At 36.7% G+C, this 21,892-nt stretch overlaps 1 protein-coding gene and 1 pseudogene across 1 annotated transcript; both read left to right on the top strand.

The window, feature by feature from the left end:
- Nucleotides 1-2,003: 2,003 nt before the first annotated feature.
- Nucleotides 2,004-15,332, top strand: LOC131539401 (gastrula zinc finger protein XlCGF8.2DB-like; annotated as a pseudogene).
- LOC131538491 (gastrula zinc finger protein XlCGF7.1-like) lies at nucleotides 15,252-15,923 on the top strand. The gene has a single exon (XM_058772364.1). It carries the CDS (start codon nucleotides 15,252-15,254, stop codon nucleotides 15,921-15,923), a length of 672 nt encoding a protein of 223 aa, XP_058628347.1.
- Nucleotides 15,924-21,892: the final 5,969 nt, after the last annotated feature.

Here is a 21,892-nt window from a genome sequence, read left to right as displayed (position 1 = left end):
AGTGCCTTAAAATTCTTTAAACTTCTGTCAACATGCATGGATTGACCCTCCTGAAATATAATTTCATTTGTGTTATAATTTGCCTTTAGTATTATTTTAATGTTTACTTTTTTTTTTAGTATTATATTGTTTATTATATGCTGCTTGGATTTATTGTTAATGTGTTTAACAATGGAAAGATGACAATGCTAAGTTTGTTATTTGAAGGTTTAATAAAGCGGGGAAAGGGACTTTTATTTTGGTGTGGCGATGTGACGTCATAAGGCTGCGCCGCGTCTGTGATTCGGCTGAAGAAAGGTGAGCGCTTTTATTCAGATGTTTAAAGTGTTGAAATCAATACAACTCGTTTACGTGTTTTAATTTGTTCTGACTCAGTTGCAGTCTTAAAGAGTTTGAGATATAAATCAAGTCACCAAGATATTCTCTTTAGTATCCTACAAATACATTCAAGAATTGTTCAAAATGTTACCTCAGTCAGTTTTATATGGGTCCCAGCAGCACATACAGGAATCAAGGGAAATGAAGAAGTGGATAAATTAGCAAAGCAAGCATTACAGAGAGAAACAATAGAGACACAAATTCCATTAAGTAAATCAGAGATTAAGGTTTTAATCTGGAATAAAGTGAATAAAGATTGGCAAATTAAGTGGAACAATGAGGAAAAGGGTAAATAAAGTAAATCAAAATATAAAGTGTATAGGTAAGTCAAGGAAAGAGGAGGTCATCTTTAACAGAATATTATTAGGGCACTCAAATTTAAATAGCACACTTAAAATAATAGGGAAACATCCAAATGGATTATGTCAATACTGTAATGTTGAAGAAACAATACCTCATGTATTTATTGAATGTAGGAAGTATGCTAAGTTTCTGTGCTTTGATTGTGGTAGTATCTTGCTGTCTATTATGGAGGACGAGAAATGACTAGAGTAGAAATAAATAAATACATTAATGCAGAAATAAATAAATGTAGAAATGCATAAATAAATACATGAAGGAATAAATATAGAAATACATGAATAAATAAATAATTAAATGCTGAAATAAATAAATAAATGCAGAAATACATGAATAAATAAATATAGAAATACATAAATACATGAATAAATAAATGCAGATATGCATAAATTATTTTGTCAAAAGTGTAATTTTAAATTGTACTATTTTTGTACCATTTGTGTTAAACTACATTTTATTCATTTAATCCTGCATTGAGAGAGGTTAGGACCGCTTACCTTATTAACATACAGACTGAGAAATACATAAATAAATAAATGTAGAAATGCAGAAATAAATGTAGTATAACACAAATGGTACAAAAATAGTTTATACATTCATATCTGCATTTATTTATTTCAGCATTAAATTATTTATTTATTCATTCATTTATGTATTTCTACATTTTATTTATTTACTTATGTATTTATTAAATTTTTTATTTGTTTTATTTATACTTAATAGACATGTTCCAATAATCTCAAGAACTTTTTATAAATATTACTCAACTAATATTCATCTGCAGTTGGGTGTAAATAAAGAGGTATCAATTTAGCTTATGCATAAAGAATTTTGTAAGAATTAATATAATGTATATAATCAGTGTTAATTTATGTAATATATATTTGTTCTACAAAATACTTCCAAATAATAAATGTTTATTTTCTTACGAATGCACATCAATTAAGACAATTATTTGGGTGAAAATTAAACCACAGCCTTAGATAGTCAGCAGATCTCTGTGATAATGAGTGTTATAGTTATGCTGATTGAATTAAGAGTTGCTGAAAATCTGGGTAAATACCTGTAACTGCTTACATCCTTTATATTCTGAAGATGGCCTCCTGAAATCTGTATAAAACTACAGTGATTCAGTGCTTTAGTCAGTCTTGATGACTGCAGCGTGACACAGTACCATCTCAATCAAGAACCTGCTGAAGACTCACTCAGACTCCTGATCTTCACTTCCGAGTTTCCTACAGCTGTAAAGGGATATTGTAGGTATTTTGTCTCAAAACTATAACTTCACTAATATAATAAAATGTATGTGTACTTTTTAATATCCTGTGAAGGATATACTTTTACAGTTGATGTGTTTCTTATAAACTGCTTAATGCATCTTATATTTAGAAACTGCACATCGTTCACACCTAACAATGATAGATGAGGAGTAACACCTGAGTAAGCTGTCATTATTTTTGCTGGTTGATGAAACTGAACATGTACAGCTTGAATCAGTGAACCATATTTCTTTCTTCTGGAAAAAAGCTCATATAAAGATACTTGGCATAATTCTTAACTGGAAATATCACAAATGCTTCGTAGTTAATAGCAAATTGGTAGCACTTTATATTTGCTTATATAAGATAGAAGATCCGTGTTATTGATCACTTTATGAATCTGTGATTCATCTCTTACAGATCCACGTGACACTGTTATAAAGATGGTGTTTATTAAAGAGGAGAGTGAAGACATGAAGATTGAAGAAACATTCACAGTCAAACATGAAGATACTGAGGAACAAATAAAGATGGTGTTTATTAAAGAGGAGAGTGAAGACGTGAAGGTTGAAGAAACATTCAGAGTCAAACATGAAGATACTGAGGAACAAACAGGTTAGTTTCATTCTCAAAGCTTAACTCACTGATTTGAAACTTATTAAAATGCCCAACTCTACAGAAAAGGAATGACATTTTTGAAGAATGTCATATGAGTGTTGTAATAAAATGAGAGAATGAGCTTTATTGGCCAGGTATGTTTACGCATACAAGGAATTTGTTATAGCGACAAGCTCCACAGTGCAACAGAATGACAGCGACAGGACACAGATAATAAAAGAATAATATACAATACAATTATACAAATAGGCAATGTACAAAATAGCAAAAACACAATATGATGTTTTATTAACAAAGTTCGGAGGAGCATGTTCAGATAATTAACCTAATTAATACGAGAGGAGAACAATTAGTAATCAACCCAGTTAACAAGATAAGAGGCGTTTATACAGCAGACTTACCTCTGTTCATTGGCAGTTTTGCAGCATCCCTCCGCCACCCCTTCTCCGCACTTACAACTATTCCTGTCCTAACCTCTAGGGGGTACTCTGGGTTCGGGCCAAAATTCTATTATTCTATTTATTATATGTAAGTGTGAACTCGTGAAATATAATATAGACAATTATGTGTGTACAGGTCTGATATGTGCAAATTTTGAAATGAAAAATAAGTATGTGTGATGAATAAATATTATATAATAGTGTTGTGTGTTCCACGTTTAATATTATTTGTTCGTGAGATGGATTGCTTGAGGGAAGAAACTGTTCCTGTGTCTGGTCATTCTTGGTGCTCGGAGCTCTGTAGCGTCGACCAGATGGTAACTGTTCAAAGAAGGAGTGTGCTGGATTGCTCACTCTGGATAAGCACAGTTCTTGGAGAGTGGGGAGGGTTGTACCAATGATTCGCTCAGCAGTCCGGACTACCCTCTGAAGTCTTCTGAGGTCAGATTTGGTAGCTGAGCTGAACCAGACAGTTATTGAAGTGGAGATGATGGATTCAATGATGGCAGAGTAGAACTGTTTCAGCAGCTCCTGTGGCAGGTTGAACTTCCTCAGCTGGCAAAGGAAGTACAGCCTCTGCTGGGCCTTTTTCACAATGGACTCAATGTGAGTGTCCCACTTCAAGTCCTGGGTGATGGTGGTGCCCAGGAATCTGAATGACTCCACTGCAGTCACAGTGCTGTTCATGATGGTGAGTGGGGGGAGTGCAGGGGGGTTTCTCCTGAAGTCCACTATCATCTCCACAGTTTTGAGCATGTTAAGCTCCAGGTTGTTAAGACTGCACCAGACAGCCAGCTCCTTAACCTCCTGTCTGTAGGCAGACTCGTCACCGTCCTGGATGAGGCTGATCAGTGTGGTGTTGTCTGCAAACTTCAGGAGCTTGAAAGAGGGTCTTTAGAGGTGCAGTCGTTGGTGTAGAGAGAAGAGCAGTGGGGAGAAAACACAGCCCTGAGGAGCTCCAGTGCTGATCGTACGGGTGCTGGATGTGTATTTTCCCAGCCTCACTAGCTGCTGCCTGTCTGTCAGGAAGCTGTTGACAGATGGATGTGGGGATGGAGAGCTGAGTTTATTCTGAAGGGTGTCCGGGATGATGGTGTTAAAAGCGGAGCTGAAGTCTACAGACAGGATCCTCACAGAAGTCCCTGGTCTGTTGAGATGCTGCAGGATGAAGTGCAGTCCCATGTTGACTGCATCATCCACAGACCTGTTTGCTCTGTAGGCAAACTGCAGGGGGTCCAGTAAGGGCCCAGTGGAGGCCTTCAGATAAGACAAAACCAGTTTTTCAAATGATTTCATGGCCACAGACGTTAGAGCCACAGGTCTGTAGTCATTAAATCCAGTAATTTGGGGTTTCTTTGGGATGGGGATGATGGTGGAGTGTTTTAAACATGAGGGGCCTTCGCACAGCTCCAGTGATCTGTTGAAGATCTGTGTGAAGATGGGGGCCAGCTGGTCAGCACAGGTTTTTAGGCAGGCTGGTGACACACCGTCTGGGCCTGGTGCTTTCCTTCTTTTGTTCTTTCTGAAGACCTGGCGCACGTCATCTTCACTTATTTTCAATGCAGGTATGGGGAGAGGGGGCTTGCTGGAGGTGTTAATGGTTGTGTGGAGAGGTGTTCAGGGCGGCTGTGGGGTGTTTTTTCAAACCTACAGTAAAACTCATTCAAATCATCTGCCAGTTGTTGATTCTCCACAGTGCTGCGGGATGGTGTCTTGTGATGTCTTTCAGACCTTTCCACACTGAAGCAGAATCACTGGAAGAGAATTTGTTCCTTAGCTTGCCAAAATAATTCCTCTTTGCCACTCTGATCTTCTTTGGCCTTATGGATCTGTCTGAGTTTTGCAGTGAACCGCGGTTTGTCGTTGTTGTAGGTTAAATGAGTCCTTGTAGGAATGCACATATCCTCACAGAAACTGATATAAGATGTTACAGTCTCTGTGAGCTCGTCCAGATTGTTTGCAGCAGGTTCAAAAACAGTCCAATCAGTAAGTTCGAAACAGGCTTGTAAAACCCGCTATGTTTCATTAGTCCATCTTTTAACAGATCTTAATACAGGTTTAGCAGATTTAAGTTTTTGCCTGTAGGTCGGTATAAGATGAACCAAACAGTGATCAGATAGACCTAACGCTGCCCGTGGGACAGAGTGATATGCCTCTTTTATTGTTGTGTAACAATGATCCAATATATTACTGCCTCTGGTGGGACATGTGATGTGCTGTCTGTATTTTGGCAGGAGAGATTTGCTTTATTAAAGTCCCAGAGAATGATTAAAACATAGTCCGGGTGTTTTTGTTCTGTGTCTGTGATCTGATCAGTGAGTTTCTGTAAATCTGATCTCGCGTTCGCTTGTGGAGGAATATAAACACTCACGAGAATGAACAAACAAATCTCCTGCGGTGAATAGAACTGTTTGCAGTTAATGATGAGTGTTTCTAGATCTGAACAGCACATCTTCTTTAGCACAGTTACATTTGTACACCACCTTTCATTGATGTAAAAGCACGTCCTTCCGCCACGCGATTTCCCTGTTGATTCTGCATCGCGATCTGCTTTGATCAGCTGAAAGTTCGGTAGATGTAGCACGCTGTCCGGTATGGCGTCATTCAGCCAGGTTTCCGTGAAACAGAGCAGCAGAGTTTGAAAAATCCTTTTTTGTCCGGGAGAGTAGGATAAGTTCGTCCATTTTGTTGGGTAGAGAGCAGAGATTCGCTAGGCAACGGCATTCTTCATCCCCACTGACGAAGCTTCACAAGTGCACCAGCTCGCTTCCCCTGTCTGCGCCGTCCTGTAGCGTCTAAACAGCGCCACAGCTCCGCCAACTACAATGTCCAGCTAATCATCAGAGTAATCAAAATCCGATAAAAGATTTTGTGGTGTGTTCTGCCGAATGTTCAGCAGTTCATCCCTGTTTGAGAAACAAAAAACAGTCAAAACTAACAAAAACAGTACACACACTGAAGAGCTAAGCACTGTAGCTGCCATTTGTGGCGCCATCTTGATTGATGTCTAAAAGTAAAATAAAAGTGGTTTTATTTGACACGGAGCGGGCTGCCTCATGTGGACGAACATGTTAAGATCACAGGACCCATTACCTTGAAACATACAAAAATCAAGCGTAGCGTTAGTTCTGGCAGGTCACGTGAGTCAAGCTTGCATCAGCTGATTCTCAGCTGATCACATCTACCTATAGGAATACGACACCTATCACAGCATTCCTATAAAAGCGCTATTCAGTATTATTCACCAGCTTTATCCACTTGCTCAGGAACAATTACCCTCCTCCATCCCCAACTCCTCCTTTCACCACAGTCAGGACCTGGCTTCTGACATTCCTGTTGAATCAGACTCCCTAATCTTGAGTAATGTGTTACACTAAATGTAATTAAGTACATTAATGATATCTGCTTTGTTCTGTTACCCTAGGGGGTTATTATTATTGCTGCTCTCCCTGCTCTCATCCATGCTAGGCTGCATGGATGGGCAGGGAGTTTTTGCCCAGAACAGTACCATACCGCCAAACCAAACTGTATGCTAAGTGTCTATCATTTGACGATAGTGGTCCTGACAGAACTAAGATTATACAATAAACTCTTATTTTTTTTATCATCACTTTGAATAATGGGAAGAGGTTTTAAGATTACATTTAACACCTGCTTTAATAGCTTAGTGCATATAAGATCTACATGATGTTGGTTTTGATGTTTGTTCTTTGTGCCATTAAAAATGGGCAGAGGCTATTTGCACTGTGAAAATAGCATTTTCTTAGCGATATGTTATTTACACTGTGCAAATAGCAATGGATTCTATTTACACTGTCAAAATAGCAGGATTTTCTGATATTTATACTACTTATTGCAAATAGTGGCAATTATCTGCACCTCAGTATTATAGTACATTACAAAACAGTATGCAATAATAACTTGTGGAAATTTTAATTCAAATTATTAAATGGATGCCACCTTATATTGGTACAATAAAGCCCTCCCTACACCTACCCTAACCCTACCCGATTTTATATTCTTTTATTTTACCCTACCCAATTTTACTTTATTTTCAACTTTTATTATTATTTCCTTCATTTTTATTGAAAGTAAATGCTTTTCTGATTTGATTTGAAAAGGGAGGGAAAAAAAGTTTGCCTAAAGGCGGATTCAAACCCGGGTCGATCGCGTCAAAATGAGTAGGCCTATTTCACACATTTTACCATCAGTGCCACAGGAGCTGACGACAGTTGACAGTCTTTTGTAATGTTGACCAGTCCAATCACACACGTTGGTGGGTGGAGTTAATGTAAATAGACACTCCATTAAAAATGGGGTTAATTTGGATTTGTCTTTTTTTGCATTAGACCTGAAGACACTGAAAGAGGAGAGTCAAGAACTCAATGAAAAGGAAAATAATGTTCAGCATGAGAAATATGATTTCGTGACTGGAGAAAAATCATTTAGTTGCACACATACTGAAAAGACTTCACGGAAAAGAGCTCAAAAGACAGCAAACAGAAGTTATTTCACCTGCCAACAGTGTGGGAAAAGTTTCAACAGAAAAGGAAACCTTGAAGACCACATGAGAGTTCACACTGGAGAAAAGCCTTTCACCTGCCAACAGTGTGGGAAAAGTTTCAACAAAAAGGGAAACCTTGAAGTCCACATGAGAGTTCACACTGGAGAAAAGCCTTTCACCTGCCAACAGTGTGGAAAGAGTTTCATTCAAAAATCGAAGCTTAGATACCATATGAGAGTTCACACTGGAAAGAAACCCTTTGTCTGCCAACAGTGTGGAAAGAGATTTACTGAAAAAGGAAACCTTAATCTTCACATCAGAATTCACTCTGGAGAGAAGGCTTTCACCTGCAAACTGTGTGGAAAGAGTTTCATTCAAAAAGTACACCTTAAAAACCACATGAAAATTCACAGTGGAGAGAAACCTTTCACATGTTCTCAGTGTGGAAAAAGCTTTACACATAAACATAACCTTGATCTCCACATGAGAATTCATACTGGAGAGAAACATTTCACCTGCCAACAATGTGAAAAGAGTTTCAACAGAAAGGAATTCCTTGAAGTCCACATGAGAATTCACACTGGAGAAAAGCCTTACACCTGCCAACAGTGTGGAAAGAGTTTCATTCGAAAAGGAAACCTTACATACCATCTGAGAGTTCACACTGGAGAGAAACCCTGTCTGCCAACAGTGTGGAAAGAGATTTACTGAAAAAGGAAACCTTAAGAAACACATGAAGATTCTCACCGGAGAGAAGCCGTTTACATGTGATCAGTTTCGAACGTAGAGTAGCACTTTAACTTCTACAATCACACCGTTGTGATTATTGTTCAGTGTGTCATGTGATTAACTGCTAAATTCAAATATGCTTTTGTGGTTTGGCTGGTGCTGAGCCAGAGATGGACGTGCTCAGCGCTTGTGTAACGGGACAAAAATGTGCTTCCACTTGCTATGCTTATTGTTGTGTATGGTCCTTTAATCACAGTCTACCTGTACTGTATTGACCAGAATATAAGACAATGTTTTTTTTTTTTCTTGGAAATGCATCTGAAAAAACACGGTTGTCTTATATTCATGGTCTAGACTTTGACATGTCAAAAATACACCCAAAACAATAGGTGGTGCCAAATATGCTTAAAACGAGTGTGTTGTAAAGATCGCGAGTGAAAACAAAAGAAAAAGAAAAGCTTACAGCGTAATGTTATGTTAGCCTGATGGGACCAAACTTCCGCTGTAAGTGATTTTAAAACATAAGACCATACCCAAATTTAAATACTACAATAAGATTTCACTTCTACTGATAATGAAATTTTGGTAGGCTACTATGAGATGGATAGCCTAAATGTTATATAATTCAGATGGGCTACCTGTTATTTTTATGGTATATAAAAAGTGTATATTTTTAAATGTGATTGTTGGTACATTTTACCAGGACATAACGTTACCATACCTTCAAAAAAAATACAATATGAACGTAATTTAAGAAAAAAAAATGTTTTCTACATAAAACGATCTAAATAAAAAAATTGTTTTTCAAAAAGCCTTTTTCCCAAAGGTACATCTTGAAAAAGGGGGGGTCATCTTATAATCAGGGTCGTCTTATATTCGGGTCAGTACGGTATAATGAACTGGTTACAGTAGGGTCATTAACTCTTTCCCCGCCATTGATGAGATATTTCGTCAATTAAGAGACAACGTTTCTGTGTTCTAGGTATATTATGGTAAGGAAAGCCCTAGCGCATGTCCTGAATGAGTTACGGGACTTCCGGGTCTTGCTGGTCCGAATACAAAACAATGGGAATAAATGGAAGTATCAGAGAAAATGTAGATCATATATAGATCATGTTTTGACCATTTTGAATCTGATCGGGACGAAGTAGTCAGTGAGAGAGATGCCTTTACAGACACAGAAACATCTCTAATTGTGTAGTGGATGGACCGATAACCTGTCAATCTGAATATGTGTGTGTGTATGTACAGTATGTATATGTATATATGTAGCCCATATGTGTGTGTGTTTGTTTGTATAAACGTGTGTGTGTGTGTGTGTGTGTGTGTGTGTGTGTCTGTTTATTGAATGCAATTTCAGTTATTCATATAATTATTTACAGGTGAAAGAATATGACATTTGAATGTATTTTGCTTGAAAATGCACTACTTTGATAAAAATGCATTTTTCTCATTTTTTTGTCCAAAATGTTGTACTTCTGATGAAACCTATGTGCATTCAAGTGATTATAAAACATGAACACATGAAGATAGAATAAAATAGTTTTTTTTTTTAAATTAAAAGCAGAGGCTCGGTTCTTTATTATGATATATAATATGTTCATATATTCATAGCAGAAAATATTCTGAGGGCCGTCAAATTTAAGTGAAAATCATCAAAAATGCTGGCAACTTTTTTTTTTTAAATGCTGGCGGGGAAAGAGTTAAGATTCACGCCAGCTGAGAGAGTGGATGGATGCAATTATGCAATATTATGAGGTGTTGCTACAATTTATAGCAGTATTTCTCAGAGGGCAGGCTTTAAGTATAACTCCTTTGAAGTAATGGTGCTTCATATAACATTATCTAGAGAAACAAGCGTTAATGATAAATCCCCAGAAAATCAGCAAATTTTTAATTGTTGGTCATTTGAATCGATTTAAATTTTTATCCACGTTGATAATGAAACAATGCATTAGGTTCAGCATTCATAGACATTCTGAACTCTATTGGGGTTAGACATCACGTGTCAGGACCTACTCATTGTTGAAATCATACTCTAGATTTAATATTGTCACATGGAACTGATGTTAATGATATTGAAATTCTGCTGCAAAGTGATGATATCTCAGATCATTATCTAGTCTTGTGTAAACTCCATATAGCTAAAACTGTAAATTCTACTCCTTGCTAAAAGTATGGTAGAACCATCACTTCTACCACAAAAGACTGCTTTATAAATAATCTTCCTGACTTATCTCATATCCAACAGCACAGAAAAACTTGATGTAACAGAAACTATGGACTCTCTCTTTTCTAGCACTTTAGATACGGTTGCTCCTTTACGATCATATCGATCAAAAGTGCAGTACTGAGTACCTCAAGGCTCAGTACTAAGGCCATTTAATTTTCACGCTTTACATGTTACCCTTAGGAAATATCATCAGGAAACACAGTGTTAGCTTTCACTGGTATGCTGATGATACTCAGCTCTATATTTCTTCACGGCCCGGTGAAACACACCAAATTGAGAAACTAACGGAATGCATAGTCGATATAAAAAAACTGGATGACGAGTAATTTCTTACTGCTAAATTCTGAAAAAACAGAGGTGTTAATTATCGGACCTAAAACCCCCACATGTAATAACTTGGAACACTGTCTAACACTTGATGGCTGCTCTGTAAATTCTTCATCATCAGTTAGGAACCTAGGTGTGCTATTTGATAGCAATCTTTCCTTTGACAGCCACGTTTCTAGCATTTGTAAAACTGCATTTTTTCCATCTTAAAAATATATCTAAATTGAGACCTATGCTCTCAAAGTCAAATGCAGAAATGTTAATTCATGCATTTATGACCTCAAGGTTTGATTATTGTAATGCTTTATTGGGTGGTTGTTCTGCACGCTTAATAAACAAACTACAGATGGTCCAAAATGCAGCAGCTAGAGTTCTTATTAGAACCAGGAAGTATGACCACATTAGCCCGGTTCTGTCAACACTGCACTGGCTCCCTATTAAACATTGTATAGATTTGAAAATCTTGTTAATTACTTATAAAGCCCTGAATGGTTTAACTCCTCAGTATTTGAGTGAGCTCTTATCACATTATAGTCCTCCACGTCCACTACGTTCTCAAAACTCTGGCCATTTGATAATACCTAGAATATCAAAATCAACTGTGGGCGGCAGAACCTTTTCTATTTAGTGCCAAAACTCTGGAACAATCTACCTAACACTGTTCGGGAGGCAGACACACTCTGTCAGTTTAAATCTAGATTACAGACCCATCTCTTTAACCTGGTTTACACATAATACAGTAATATTGACTTCGAGTGACCTTGTCACCTAGACAGCCATCGGGACAAGACCGCGGGAACCAAATTAGTCCTTTACAAAATCTGACATGGCTGCAGTTGGAATTGAACTGCTGTTTCATCTGGTCAGAGGAGAACTGGCCCCCCGACTGAGCCTGGTTTCTCCAAAGGTTTTTTCCTCCATTCTGTCACCGATGGAGTTTTGGTTCCTTGCCGCTGTCGCCTCTGGCTTGCTTAGTTGGGGACACTTATTTTCCAGCGATATTGTCTACATGATTGCACAGATACTATTTAAACTGAACTTAGCTGGACGATGACATCACTGAATTAAATAATGAAATGCCTTTAACTGAAAATTGAGTGTTTAATCTTGTCATTTTACATTATTGACACTATTTTCCTATTCTGATATTGGAAAGTTGCTTTGACACAATCTGTATTGTTAAAAGCGCTATATAAATAAAGGTGACTTGACTTGACTATTAGAAATGATAATGTATTGTGAAAATACATTACAATATATTGAATAATACATGAGTTGATTGACATATTGAAAAATATGACAACATACAGTATGTACTTATAAAATTACATATATTGTGATATATATTTAGATATACGTTTCACATTTTTAAATATAGCTATGATTTAAAATACTAAATTTAATTGGTCAACAGTCTCAAAGAGATGTTTCTACAAATGTAGTCTCCATTTTCGTTACCAAAAAATAAACTTCATTTCTCAGCAATATACAATCATTTTGAACATTGGCAATTCATCAATAAAATCTTTACAAACAACAAGACCTGTGTGATACTCATTATGTTTAACCCAAGTTGTGACACTTCACTTGACATATCAATCTGAAAATGCTCTGAAATCAAAGCTCTGTTTTCAACATCACTGCTTGTGTCAATGTCAACAGTATTATGACAACTATTTAAGTGCTTTCTAAAACCATTAAAACTTTTAAACTGTAGTGAACACTGTTCTTGAGCACAAACAAGAACAAATTTTCTGCCAGGATGTAAGCCATGAAAAAATTGCTAAATTAATGCACTTAGACTTACATTTGCAGAGCATTGCATAAGACTTAAACATTGTTCACTGACTTTTAGTTCCTGTTCATGAGCTTGACTATCAGTTCCTTCACCCTTTGGACTTTCTTTAATGGTGTCAACATTAGGGATGTGCGCTACAACTAATTTGACTGTCGTTTAAACAGAAGTTTTGTATCCGACTAGTCTAAAAGATAGAAATCCCCAAAAAATGGCAAAAAAAAAAAAAAAAAAACTGTGCATGTATAACAGCCTACACTTGAAATACTTAATCTTTGAATCACACTGTCAAATCCCTCAATGAAATCTGCTAAAAATAGGTCACGATTATGCCGTATGCTTGCCTCGCGTTATCATCGTTTAATTTTAGGCAGTTGTTAAACAGAAAAAATGGAAGAGCATACACTCAACATAAACCAGTGCATAGCTTATTTAATCAGATCAGCTGGAGCAATGCAGAAATGGAAAATCAATCAATAGACTGACAGAATTCTTCATTTTCATATAACGTTAGCCAACATATTAAAACACAAGTCAAAAACAATAGGAAAGTTTAAAACAGCTTTTAAAAATGTACTTCATGTTGGCTATATTGTCTAAAAACAAAACAATGCTCGTTTTACTGACTCAGACCATGCACATTTGTTCAGTGAATTTAACATGTTAACGTGGTCTGGCGGAAGACGGGACTAGAGGCGATTCTGCACTTGAAAAGAAAACGCACTCGGCAGGAACTGAAGTTACAGGCACGCAGAGAGATAACTACAAGCAAGCAGACAGTTTCGAAAAGAGCCTGTACATCCGGCACCACCACCCAGAAGTGGGTCTTAGAGGAATAGATGGCACGGATGGGATTGCGGACCACAGCGGCGGGTTGTAGTGTATGACGTGTTACGTCATGTGACGTAATTTGTACTCTTCTGGGGTCAGTTAAGAGTTTTCTGTTTTCTTTTCTCTCCTGTGCTGCTGCTCTAATAGGAGTTGATTACTGGCACCTGATACTCGTTTGCTGATGACCAACTAACTCCTCATTCATTGGCTACTCCAGAGAGGAAACCAGCTATAAAAGCCATCAAGAAAGCACAGTTGAGGAGAGAGGAAAGAAGGAGGCTTGAGCCATCTCTCGCTCCACATGGACCTTCTCTGCAGCCCCAGACATGTTGCTAGTTGTTTGTTGGTGTTTGTTAATTGATACTTAATGTCAATCTGTGTTAGAGTCCCAGTTAGCATACCGTTGCTGTGCTCCCGCCTAGATTGTTAAATCTAGCTCCTAATAATGCTGACTTTTTGATAGTTCTTTATTTGTTAAATTGCTTATTTTATCATTTGTAGTGGATCTTTTTGTGGTTGGTAGTGTTCTTTAGGGCTGGGACTGGGATGAGAGGCTCCATGTGGACTTTCATTTTGTTATGTATTCCTCAATTCCCCTAGATTAATTATAAAATGGGAACGTAACAAATGATTGACATTTGCTGGCTTTGGCTAGCCTCCAAGCTAACGCATACATACCTGTATTGAATATGATTACGCATCGCTCCAGTAGAGTTATTGTAAGCCAATTTGACATTACACAGTTTACACACAACTTTTCAGTTTCCTTCTAATTAAAAATAATCCCACACCTTGCTGGTTCTTCGCTGGTCATTTCGAGCTAGCCGCAACTGACATGAAGAAAAGGCATGCGAGGTCTGAGGTAAAAATGTAGTTTCCGCCCAGATAAGCTTTTAAAAATATTTATATATTTAAATATTTTGATATTTATTATTTTTCAAATGTTTTATTTTAGCTTGTTGTTAAAATGTTTTAAATGTACCGTTAAAATTATGGTAATTTTTTCTCTCTTGTGTAATCGACTATTGATTTCAGTGTCGACTAGCAGGAGCTGTACCGTTTAGTCGACTAGACCCGCACATCCCTAGTCAACATCTATACTGTAGACCAGTGATACTCAAATCTGGCCCGCGAGATCCACTTTCCTGCAGAGTTTAGCTCCAACCCTGATCAAACTCACCTACCTGTGCTTTTCTAATGATCCTGAAGACATTGATTAGCTGAGGTGTGTTTGATTAGGGTTGGAGCTAAACTCTGCAGGAAAGTGGATCTCGCGGGCCAGATTTGAGTATCACTGCTGTAGACTGTTGTCTGGAGGAATGTGTACATGTTGACATATTTTAAGTCACCAATAAAATCTGACAACAACTGTCTCATAACTACTGTTTCTTATGCTCAAACAAAAGAGAAGTCAACCCTGCTGATAGAAACAGCTAGTTTAGCTGGTCGTTCCAGCTGGTCTCCCAGCCTGATCAGCTAAGGAAGTGGCCAAAACCCTTCTAAAACCAGCCTGCTAACCAGCTTAGGTTGGTTTTAGCTGTGTGTGTTTTTTTCAGCAGGGAAAGTGAAATAAAAGAATGCAATGTTTGGCAATCCACTGCAAAAAACTGGGAAAGGTTTCTTAGATTACATGCAACACCTCTTGCAGTTGCTTAGTGGATAAAGGATGTAGTATGTTAGTTTTGACACTTTACATGTTTGAATGTTTTAATGTCAGTTGTTGTTGTGTTATTAAACTGGGGTTAACATTCATTTGTCTTTTTTATCCTTAGACCTGATGGCACTGAAAGAGGAGAGTGAAGTACTGAATGAAATGGAAGAGAACATGAGAGTTCATACTGGAGAGAGGCCTGACACCTGCTCTCAGTGTGGAAAGAATTTTGATCAACATGAAAACCTTGAAGTCCATATGAGAACTCATAGAAAGAAACTGTACACATGCCCTCGGTGCGAAAAGAGGTTTAATCATAAACGACGCTTTGAAGACCACATAAGAATTCACACAGGAGAGAAGCCTTTCACCTGCCAACAATGTGGAAGAAGTTTCAACCAAAAAGGACACCTTGACAGACACATCAGTGTTCACACTGGAGAAAAGCCTTACACCTGCCAACAATGTGGAAGAAGTTTCAAACGGAAAGAAAGCCTTAACTTCCATATGACCGTTCACACTGGAGAGAGCCTTTTCACCTGCCAACAATGTGGAAGAAGTTTCAACCAAAAAGGACACCTTGACAGGCACATCAGTGTTCACACTGGAGAAAAGCCTTACACCTGCCAACAATGTGGAAGAAGTTTCAAACGGAAAGAAAGCCTTAACTCCCATATGACTGTTCACACTGGAGAGAGCCTTTTTACCTGCCAGCAGTGTGGAATAAGTTTTACTCTAAAAGAAGGCTTTAACAGACACATGAGAATTCACAATGGAGAGCAGCTTTACATGCTCTGAGTGTGGAAAGAGTTTGTCAAAAACAACACTTTGAACACCACATGAGGATTCACACTGGAAAGCAACCCTACAGATGCCCTCAGTGCGGAAAGAGATTTAATCATAAATGACGCTTTGAAGAGCACAAAATAATTCACACAGGAGAGATGCCTTTCACCTGCCAACAATGTGGAAAATGCTCCAACCGAAAAGATACCCTTAAAGGGTTAGTTCACCCCAAAATGACAATTCTGTCATTAATTACTCACCCTCATGTCGTTCCAAACCCGTAAGACCTTCGTTCATCTTCGGAACACAAATTAAGATGTTTTTGATGAAATCGGAGAGCTGTCTGACCCTCCATAGATAGCAACACAACTGAAATGTTCCCAGGTCCAGAAACGTAGTAAATACATCGGTAAAACAGTCCATGTGACATCAGTGGCTCAACTTCAGTTTTGCGACGCTACGAGAATTTTTTGCGCAAAGAAAACCAAAAATAACAATTTACTCGAACATTCTTCTCCCCTGAGTTCCGTCGTCCACCATTTTAGAGAGTATCACAACTGCTCACCTTCTCTTTTCAAGAAAGAGCCGCTACAAAATATTTTGAGGGAGGGGCCCACCAACCCTTCTTAATATATGCACCTTAAATAAGGAACATAGCGTTAACACAATGTCCAAATAAACACACAGATGAGATTTAACAAATTATTATTGTAAGGTAGAAGTTGGCATAAACAAATAACAGCAGAAAAAAAACGAGGAAATCAGTAGTCTCAGTAACTTATGAAATATAAGTATTTGAGCTTACAAGCAAACAAACAGCACCAGGAGTGAAATTATGGATGAAAGATAAACCTGAGCATTGTCCAATGATGAACACGAATGTCTTTTAATGAATGTCTGTAGTACTTATCGTTGATCACGTTGTAGATGAGATGGATGATGTTAAAGACGACGATGATTATGATGATGATGATGATGACAAAGTTCAGTGTGCATCCCATGGTTCACCAAACAATCTCCACCATGTGCTCCCAAAAACACTTCAGTCCTTGAGTGAGGAATTCCAAACTGACCATGGTAGGATCAGTAGTAGAAATCTTATCTTAGGAATGCTTCCCAGATTCAGACAGTGTGATTATTAGTAGTAAGAAGAGTTACCAATATAAAAGATTCCTTCTAGAAAGCAAATACAAACTGAGTGTTAGCATGCTAACCAACACATTCATCAATGAGAATGACCAAATCATCAAATATGTTCTTGGATATTCTCCAAAATGGCTTAAGACGTAACTCAGGGGAGAAGAATGGTTGAGTAAATTGTTATTTTCTTTTCTTTGCGCAAAAAAAAAGAAGGTATTCTAGTAGCATCGCAAAACTGATGTTGAGCCACTAATGTCACATGGACAGCTTTACTGATGTATTTACTACGTTTCTGTACCTGGGAACATTTCAGTTGTGTTGCTGTCTATGGAGGATCAGATAGCTCTCCGATTTCATCAAAAACATCTTAATTTGTGTTCCGAAGATGAACGAAGGTCTTGCGGGTTTGAAAAGACTTGATATGGAGTAATTGATGACAGAGTTTTCATTTTGGGGTGAACTAACACTTTAACAGGCACATAAACCGTCACGCTGGAGAGAAGCAGTTTATATTTTACACTGTGGAAAGAGTTTCAAAAATAAAGCAGCCCTTAAATACCACATGATTTTTCACATATGAGACAACAGTATTTTTATGCTATCAGTGTGACACGAGTCATGTAATAACACCAGAGACAAGATTTTGCTGTGCCATCACTGTGGAAAGACTTGCAGAAACAAGACAATCTTGAGGTTCACAGAAGCTGAGCAGTGGATTTGGGCTTGGTTTACACCTGGGTTTAAAATGTGTTTTGGTTGATCGGATCACAAATAGACTGTTCCTGTATCACTGTCTCTTTTGTCCACTTGTGTCACCATTTTATCAAGGGGAGGGTAAATGCTTGGGATCTTTCACATCTTGTGATCAAATGAATAAAATATGTTTGCTCAATTTACGTGTAAATGTAAGTAAGTCTAAGGAAAACTACCAAAGAGGGAAAAAATATAAAGAAGACGGCTTGGTAATCAGTGCTGGTGATTCAATAAATTGAAAAGGGGAGGAATCAAAAATTATAGTGTGATTTAAAGAGGGGTATGGTGTAGAAAGTGTAATTGCATTAGCAAATGAGTTGAAACAAGCAGATGAGATCAAATGTGCAAAAGTACTTCAAGATGGAGCATTCATGGCAATATGTAATAGTGAAGAGCAGAGGAATAAAGTGATAATGAAAATAGTATGTAAGCAATGATTCTATGTTGCAATCAAATAGGTAATAAAATATGAGTGCGTGGAGTAATAACTGGGATCCCATTAAGTGTGAACATGGGAATATAAAGGAGGGAAATGTAATGAAAGCCAAACACTTACAGATAATATTGTGTTATTTTTCCTTTATAGTATGATATTTACTCAGTATTGTATTATTTTACTTAAAATATGATGTATGTTCAAGAATGTAATCCATATACTGATCAATATGCTGAATTATTCCAATACTGGATGTCTTAATACAGATTGTGAGTCTTAAAGGGCCATCCACTGGGCAGTACTGGTATTTTCCATTGGAGTGTACCAATCAGTGGCGGCTGCTGGTCTTTCAAAGAGGGGAAAACTCATTTTCGGCCTACATCATAAAAATGGTCCATGTATTTATACGTAAATTCTGCCCTACATTCCTTTTCAAGAAAATGCTCTGTTGTACCAACTAGGCGTATTTTCCAGTGACGCTATCCTATACTGTATGAATGAATTAATGAATAAATGAACAAACAATCTAAAAAAAAAAAGAACTCGACAGAGCAAATGTGGGAATATGTATATATATATATATATATATTTTTTTTGTATGTATTTACACACACACACACACACAATTAGTATACATCTAGAATTGTATACTAGAACAAGTAGTATACATCTAGAATTTCAAGCATTTTCTCTTCTACATGATTAAATGTTATTCACTCATGCTGCTATCTTTTTTCTGTCAAATTTAAATAACTCTTAGACAACAAATATCTGAAAGTACTTATTTAAACATATCAGCTACTGTAATGAATAAAATACCACCTCATCATCTAATGTTATTGCTAACACAGCAGTCACTACTTCACTGTAAACAAAGTACAAATAAAACAGGACATTAGAGTAAATTTGACATAACTTTCTACTTACTGTGCTTACATAATATTCACCAAGCTTAAAACAGTGCTACACAGTGAGAAGAAACTAATACAACAGTTGTTCACATTTCAAAACTCAAAATAAATTAATTGGGAGCCAATTTCACTAACTAGTGTGTCACAGACTTTATTTACAGATATTTTCTCCATGTTTTGGGCCTTGTTATGCTTTTACTAACAAGGAATAACATCCAATAAATGTCCTGGGTCAGGTGTACACTAACAGTTCTTGATCTATTGTTTAAACACTGTTTCAAAGAAAAGTGAATTGTCAGTACATTTCATACTAATTATACACTCATATTTACAACACTGTTTCCAAAACAAAAAATACACATAAAAAAAGTTTAGATGTGTAAAGTGTAAATAAAAAAGAATGCAATGATTTGAAAATTATTCAAATCCTAAACACCTGAAGATTGTACAATTACAACAATTTATTTTATTTTATTTTTCAATTCTGTGCAGCTAGAAGAGTTGGTCTCCTCGGTCCAAACAATGTGGTCTTGAACAGAAAAAAGCAGAGTTATTAAATAATGATAATAACAATAATTTCATATAATGAACTGTGTATATGAAGAGTTTATTTGCAAAAAGAGATTTTTAAAATGTTTTTTTATTATGTTATGTTTTTTATTGTTTTATTGTTAGTTAGCTTTATTTTATGTAGTTTTTTACTTAATCAAAATAACCCAACTGCAGTTTGATTGAGATTAATTGGAATGCACAATGAAAAAACATGATTTTTCAAAACTGTTAAAAACTGAGTTATCTGAGTTTTTAGCGAGTAGGTGCTGTGCAGGTAAACCTCACTCCCCTGATCAGTCTTTAGCCTCCTTGTAACACCGGAGACCCGGGTTCGAGACCCGTTGCGTATATATATTTACATACGTTTGTCTGTTTGTGTTGCAACTTTGTACAATGGTATGTACAAGCAGGTTGGACGAATGATTGCCGTCTAACTCATCCATGGTGGTGTCGAGCCACACTTCTTTTCTGAGACACCATTCCTTCAAGTGTGCAACCTTAAGCCTCCTGCACCAGACATTGAAGAGATAGTAGACTACGAGTTCAGAGAGAAGATGAAGGCGGTGAGATTTTTGCAATCCTTTTAAAAATTACTAATGCTTATATCAAAGGCATTTTGTGCCATTGGAAGTGTACATTCTTGTTTTATTTCTGATTTAAGCAGCTGATACAGTTGTTGCCCTGTACAGATGTGCAGATCAGCTGTAATATCACCTCCACTCTCCACCCCCGTGCACCTTTGAATTTCTCTGATTTAGATATCCACACTCAACCTGCCCATTGTCAATCCATTCTCCACTTTTTCCTCATCCACATAAATATATACACGTTTTTATATTATTTATCTTCATGTTTGAAATCTGAGACTTTGTTTTACATCAAAAATGACTAACCTCAATTATTACAAAGATTATTGGTATTTATTAGATGGTAGGCGCTGTATAAGGTTCTGTTCATTAATCATCTGAAAATAGCAAAGACTAAAAGATTGATTCTTGGGATTTAAAAGTGGATATCAGCTCATAAAAATTAGAATCAAGAAATCAATATTTTTTACCCAGCCTTACATAGCTGTGATATAATATTATTTAATATGATATTTTTGGAAATAATTTTGTAACAAAAATCTCTCTTCATTTTTATCATGCTTGCCTGATATAGTTTCTACTAGAGAGGTGTGTCCAACACGTTGAAGACCCCTTAAACTGAAAAACTTTGAGCATAGCTTGTTCATTGTTAAATCCTTTTTTTTTTTTTTTTTTTTTTTTGGAGTGTTTGCAGCTTCTGGAACATGTTGAAAAGCATCCCAATCTCTTTAGAGAAGTGCTAATGTTCGAGGAATTTTAGCTGAGCTCTTTATTCCACAGCTGTCTCCAGTTGGCACCAACAGACGGACACTGGAGAACAGAACAGACTGTTTCTGGAGGGACTGGCTCCTAGGTTATATTATACACATTATACAGTCGGTAACATTATACAATGGTGAATTGTGAATAGTGAATTGGCGGGTTTTTGTTAAATGTGAGCCAAAATCATCACAATTAAAAGAACCAAAGACTTAAACTACTTCAGTCTGTGTGCATTGAATTTATTTAATACACGAGTTTCACAATTTGAGTTGAATTACTGAAATAAATGAACTTTTCCACGACTTTCTAATTTATTGAGATGCACCTGTGTTTATTACAAAAGTATTTCTAGTATACTTTTTAGAAATATATTAAAATGCAATTCAGTATATTTTTAATGCTCATCAGATAAGCATGTTGGGAATACAAATGTATTATAAACATACTACTTGAATTTCAAATATATTTTTAATACATTTAATACTACGTCTTTTCCATCTGGGAGACTCTTTATTAGTTGCTAATGTGGCAATCATTAATGAATAGCTTAGATAATTATTTCAGTATTATCTGTGCATTAGTTAAGCATGAATTAATGCTTATTAGTGCACACGTATTGTAAAGTGTTACCAATATTTATTTTTATGAGAAATATGTTGTAAGCTATGAAACTTTCAGAATGCTTTAATGGTACAAAGACCTCTTATATGTGAAAAGATTAAGGCAAACTTAACTCTTTAGACAAAATTACATGTATACACAGCTCAGAACTTGAGTATAATGTATTACACTGATGTTTACACAGTAATCTGTTGCAAATTTCAAACACATTACTTCTCA

This window comes from Onychostoma macrolepis, chromosome 04 (genome assembly GCF_012432095.1).
Source record: "Onychostoma macrolepis isolate SWU-2019 chromosome 04, ASM1243209v1, whole genome shotgun sequence".
Classification (NCBI taxonomy): domain Eukaryota; kingdom Metazoa; phylum Chordata; class Actinopteri; order Cypriniformes; family Cyprinidae; genus Onychostoma; species Onychostoma macrolepis.
The sequence above is the reverse complement of the archived record's forward strand: the minus strand, read 5'-3'. Positions and strand labels throughout refer to the sequence as shown.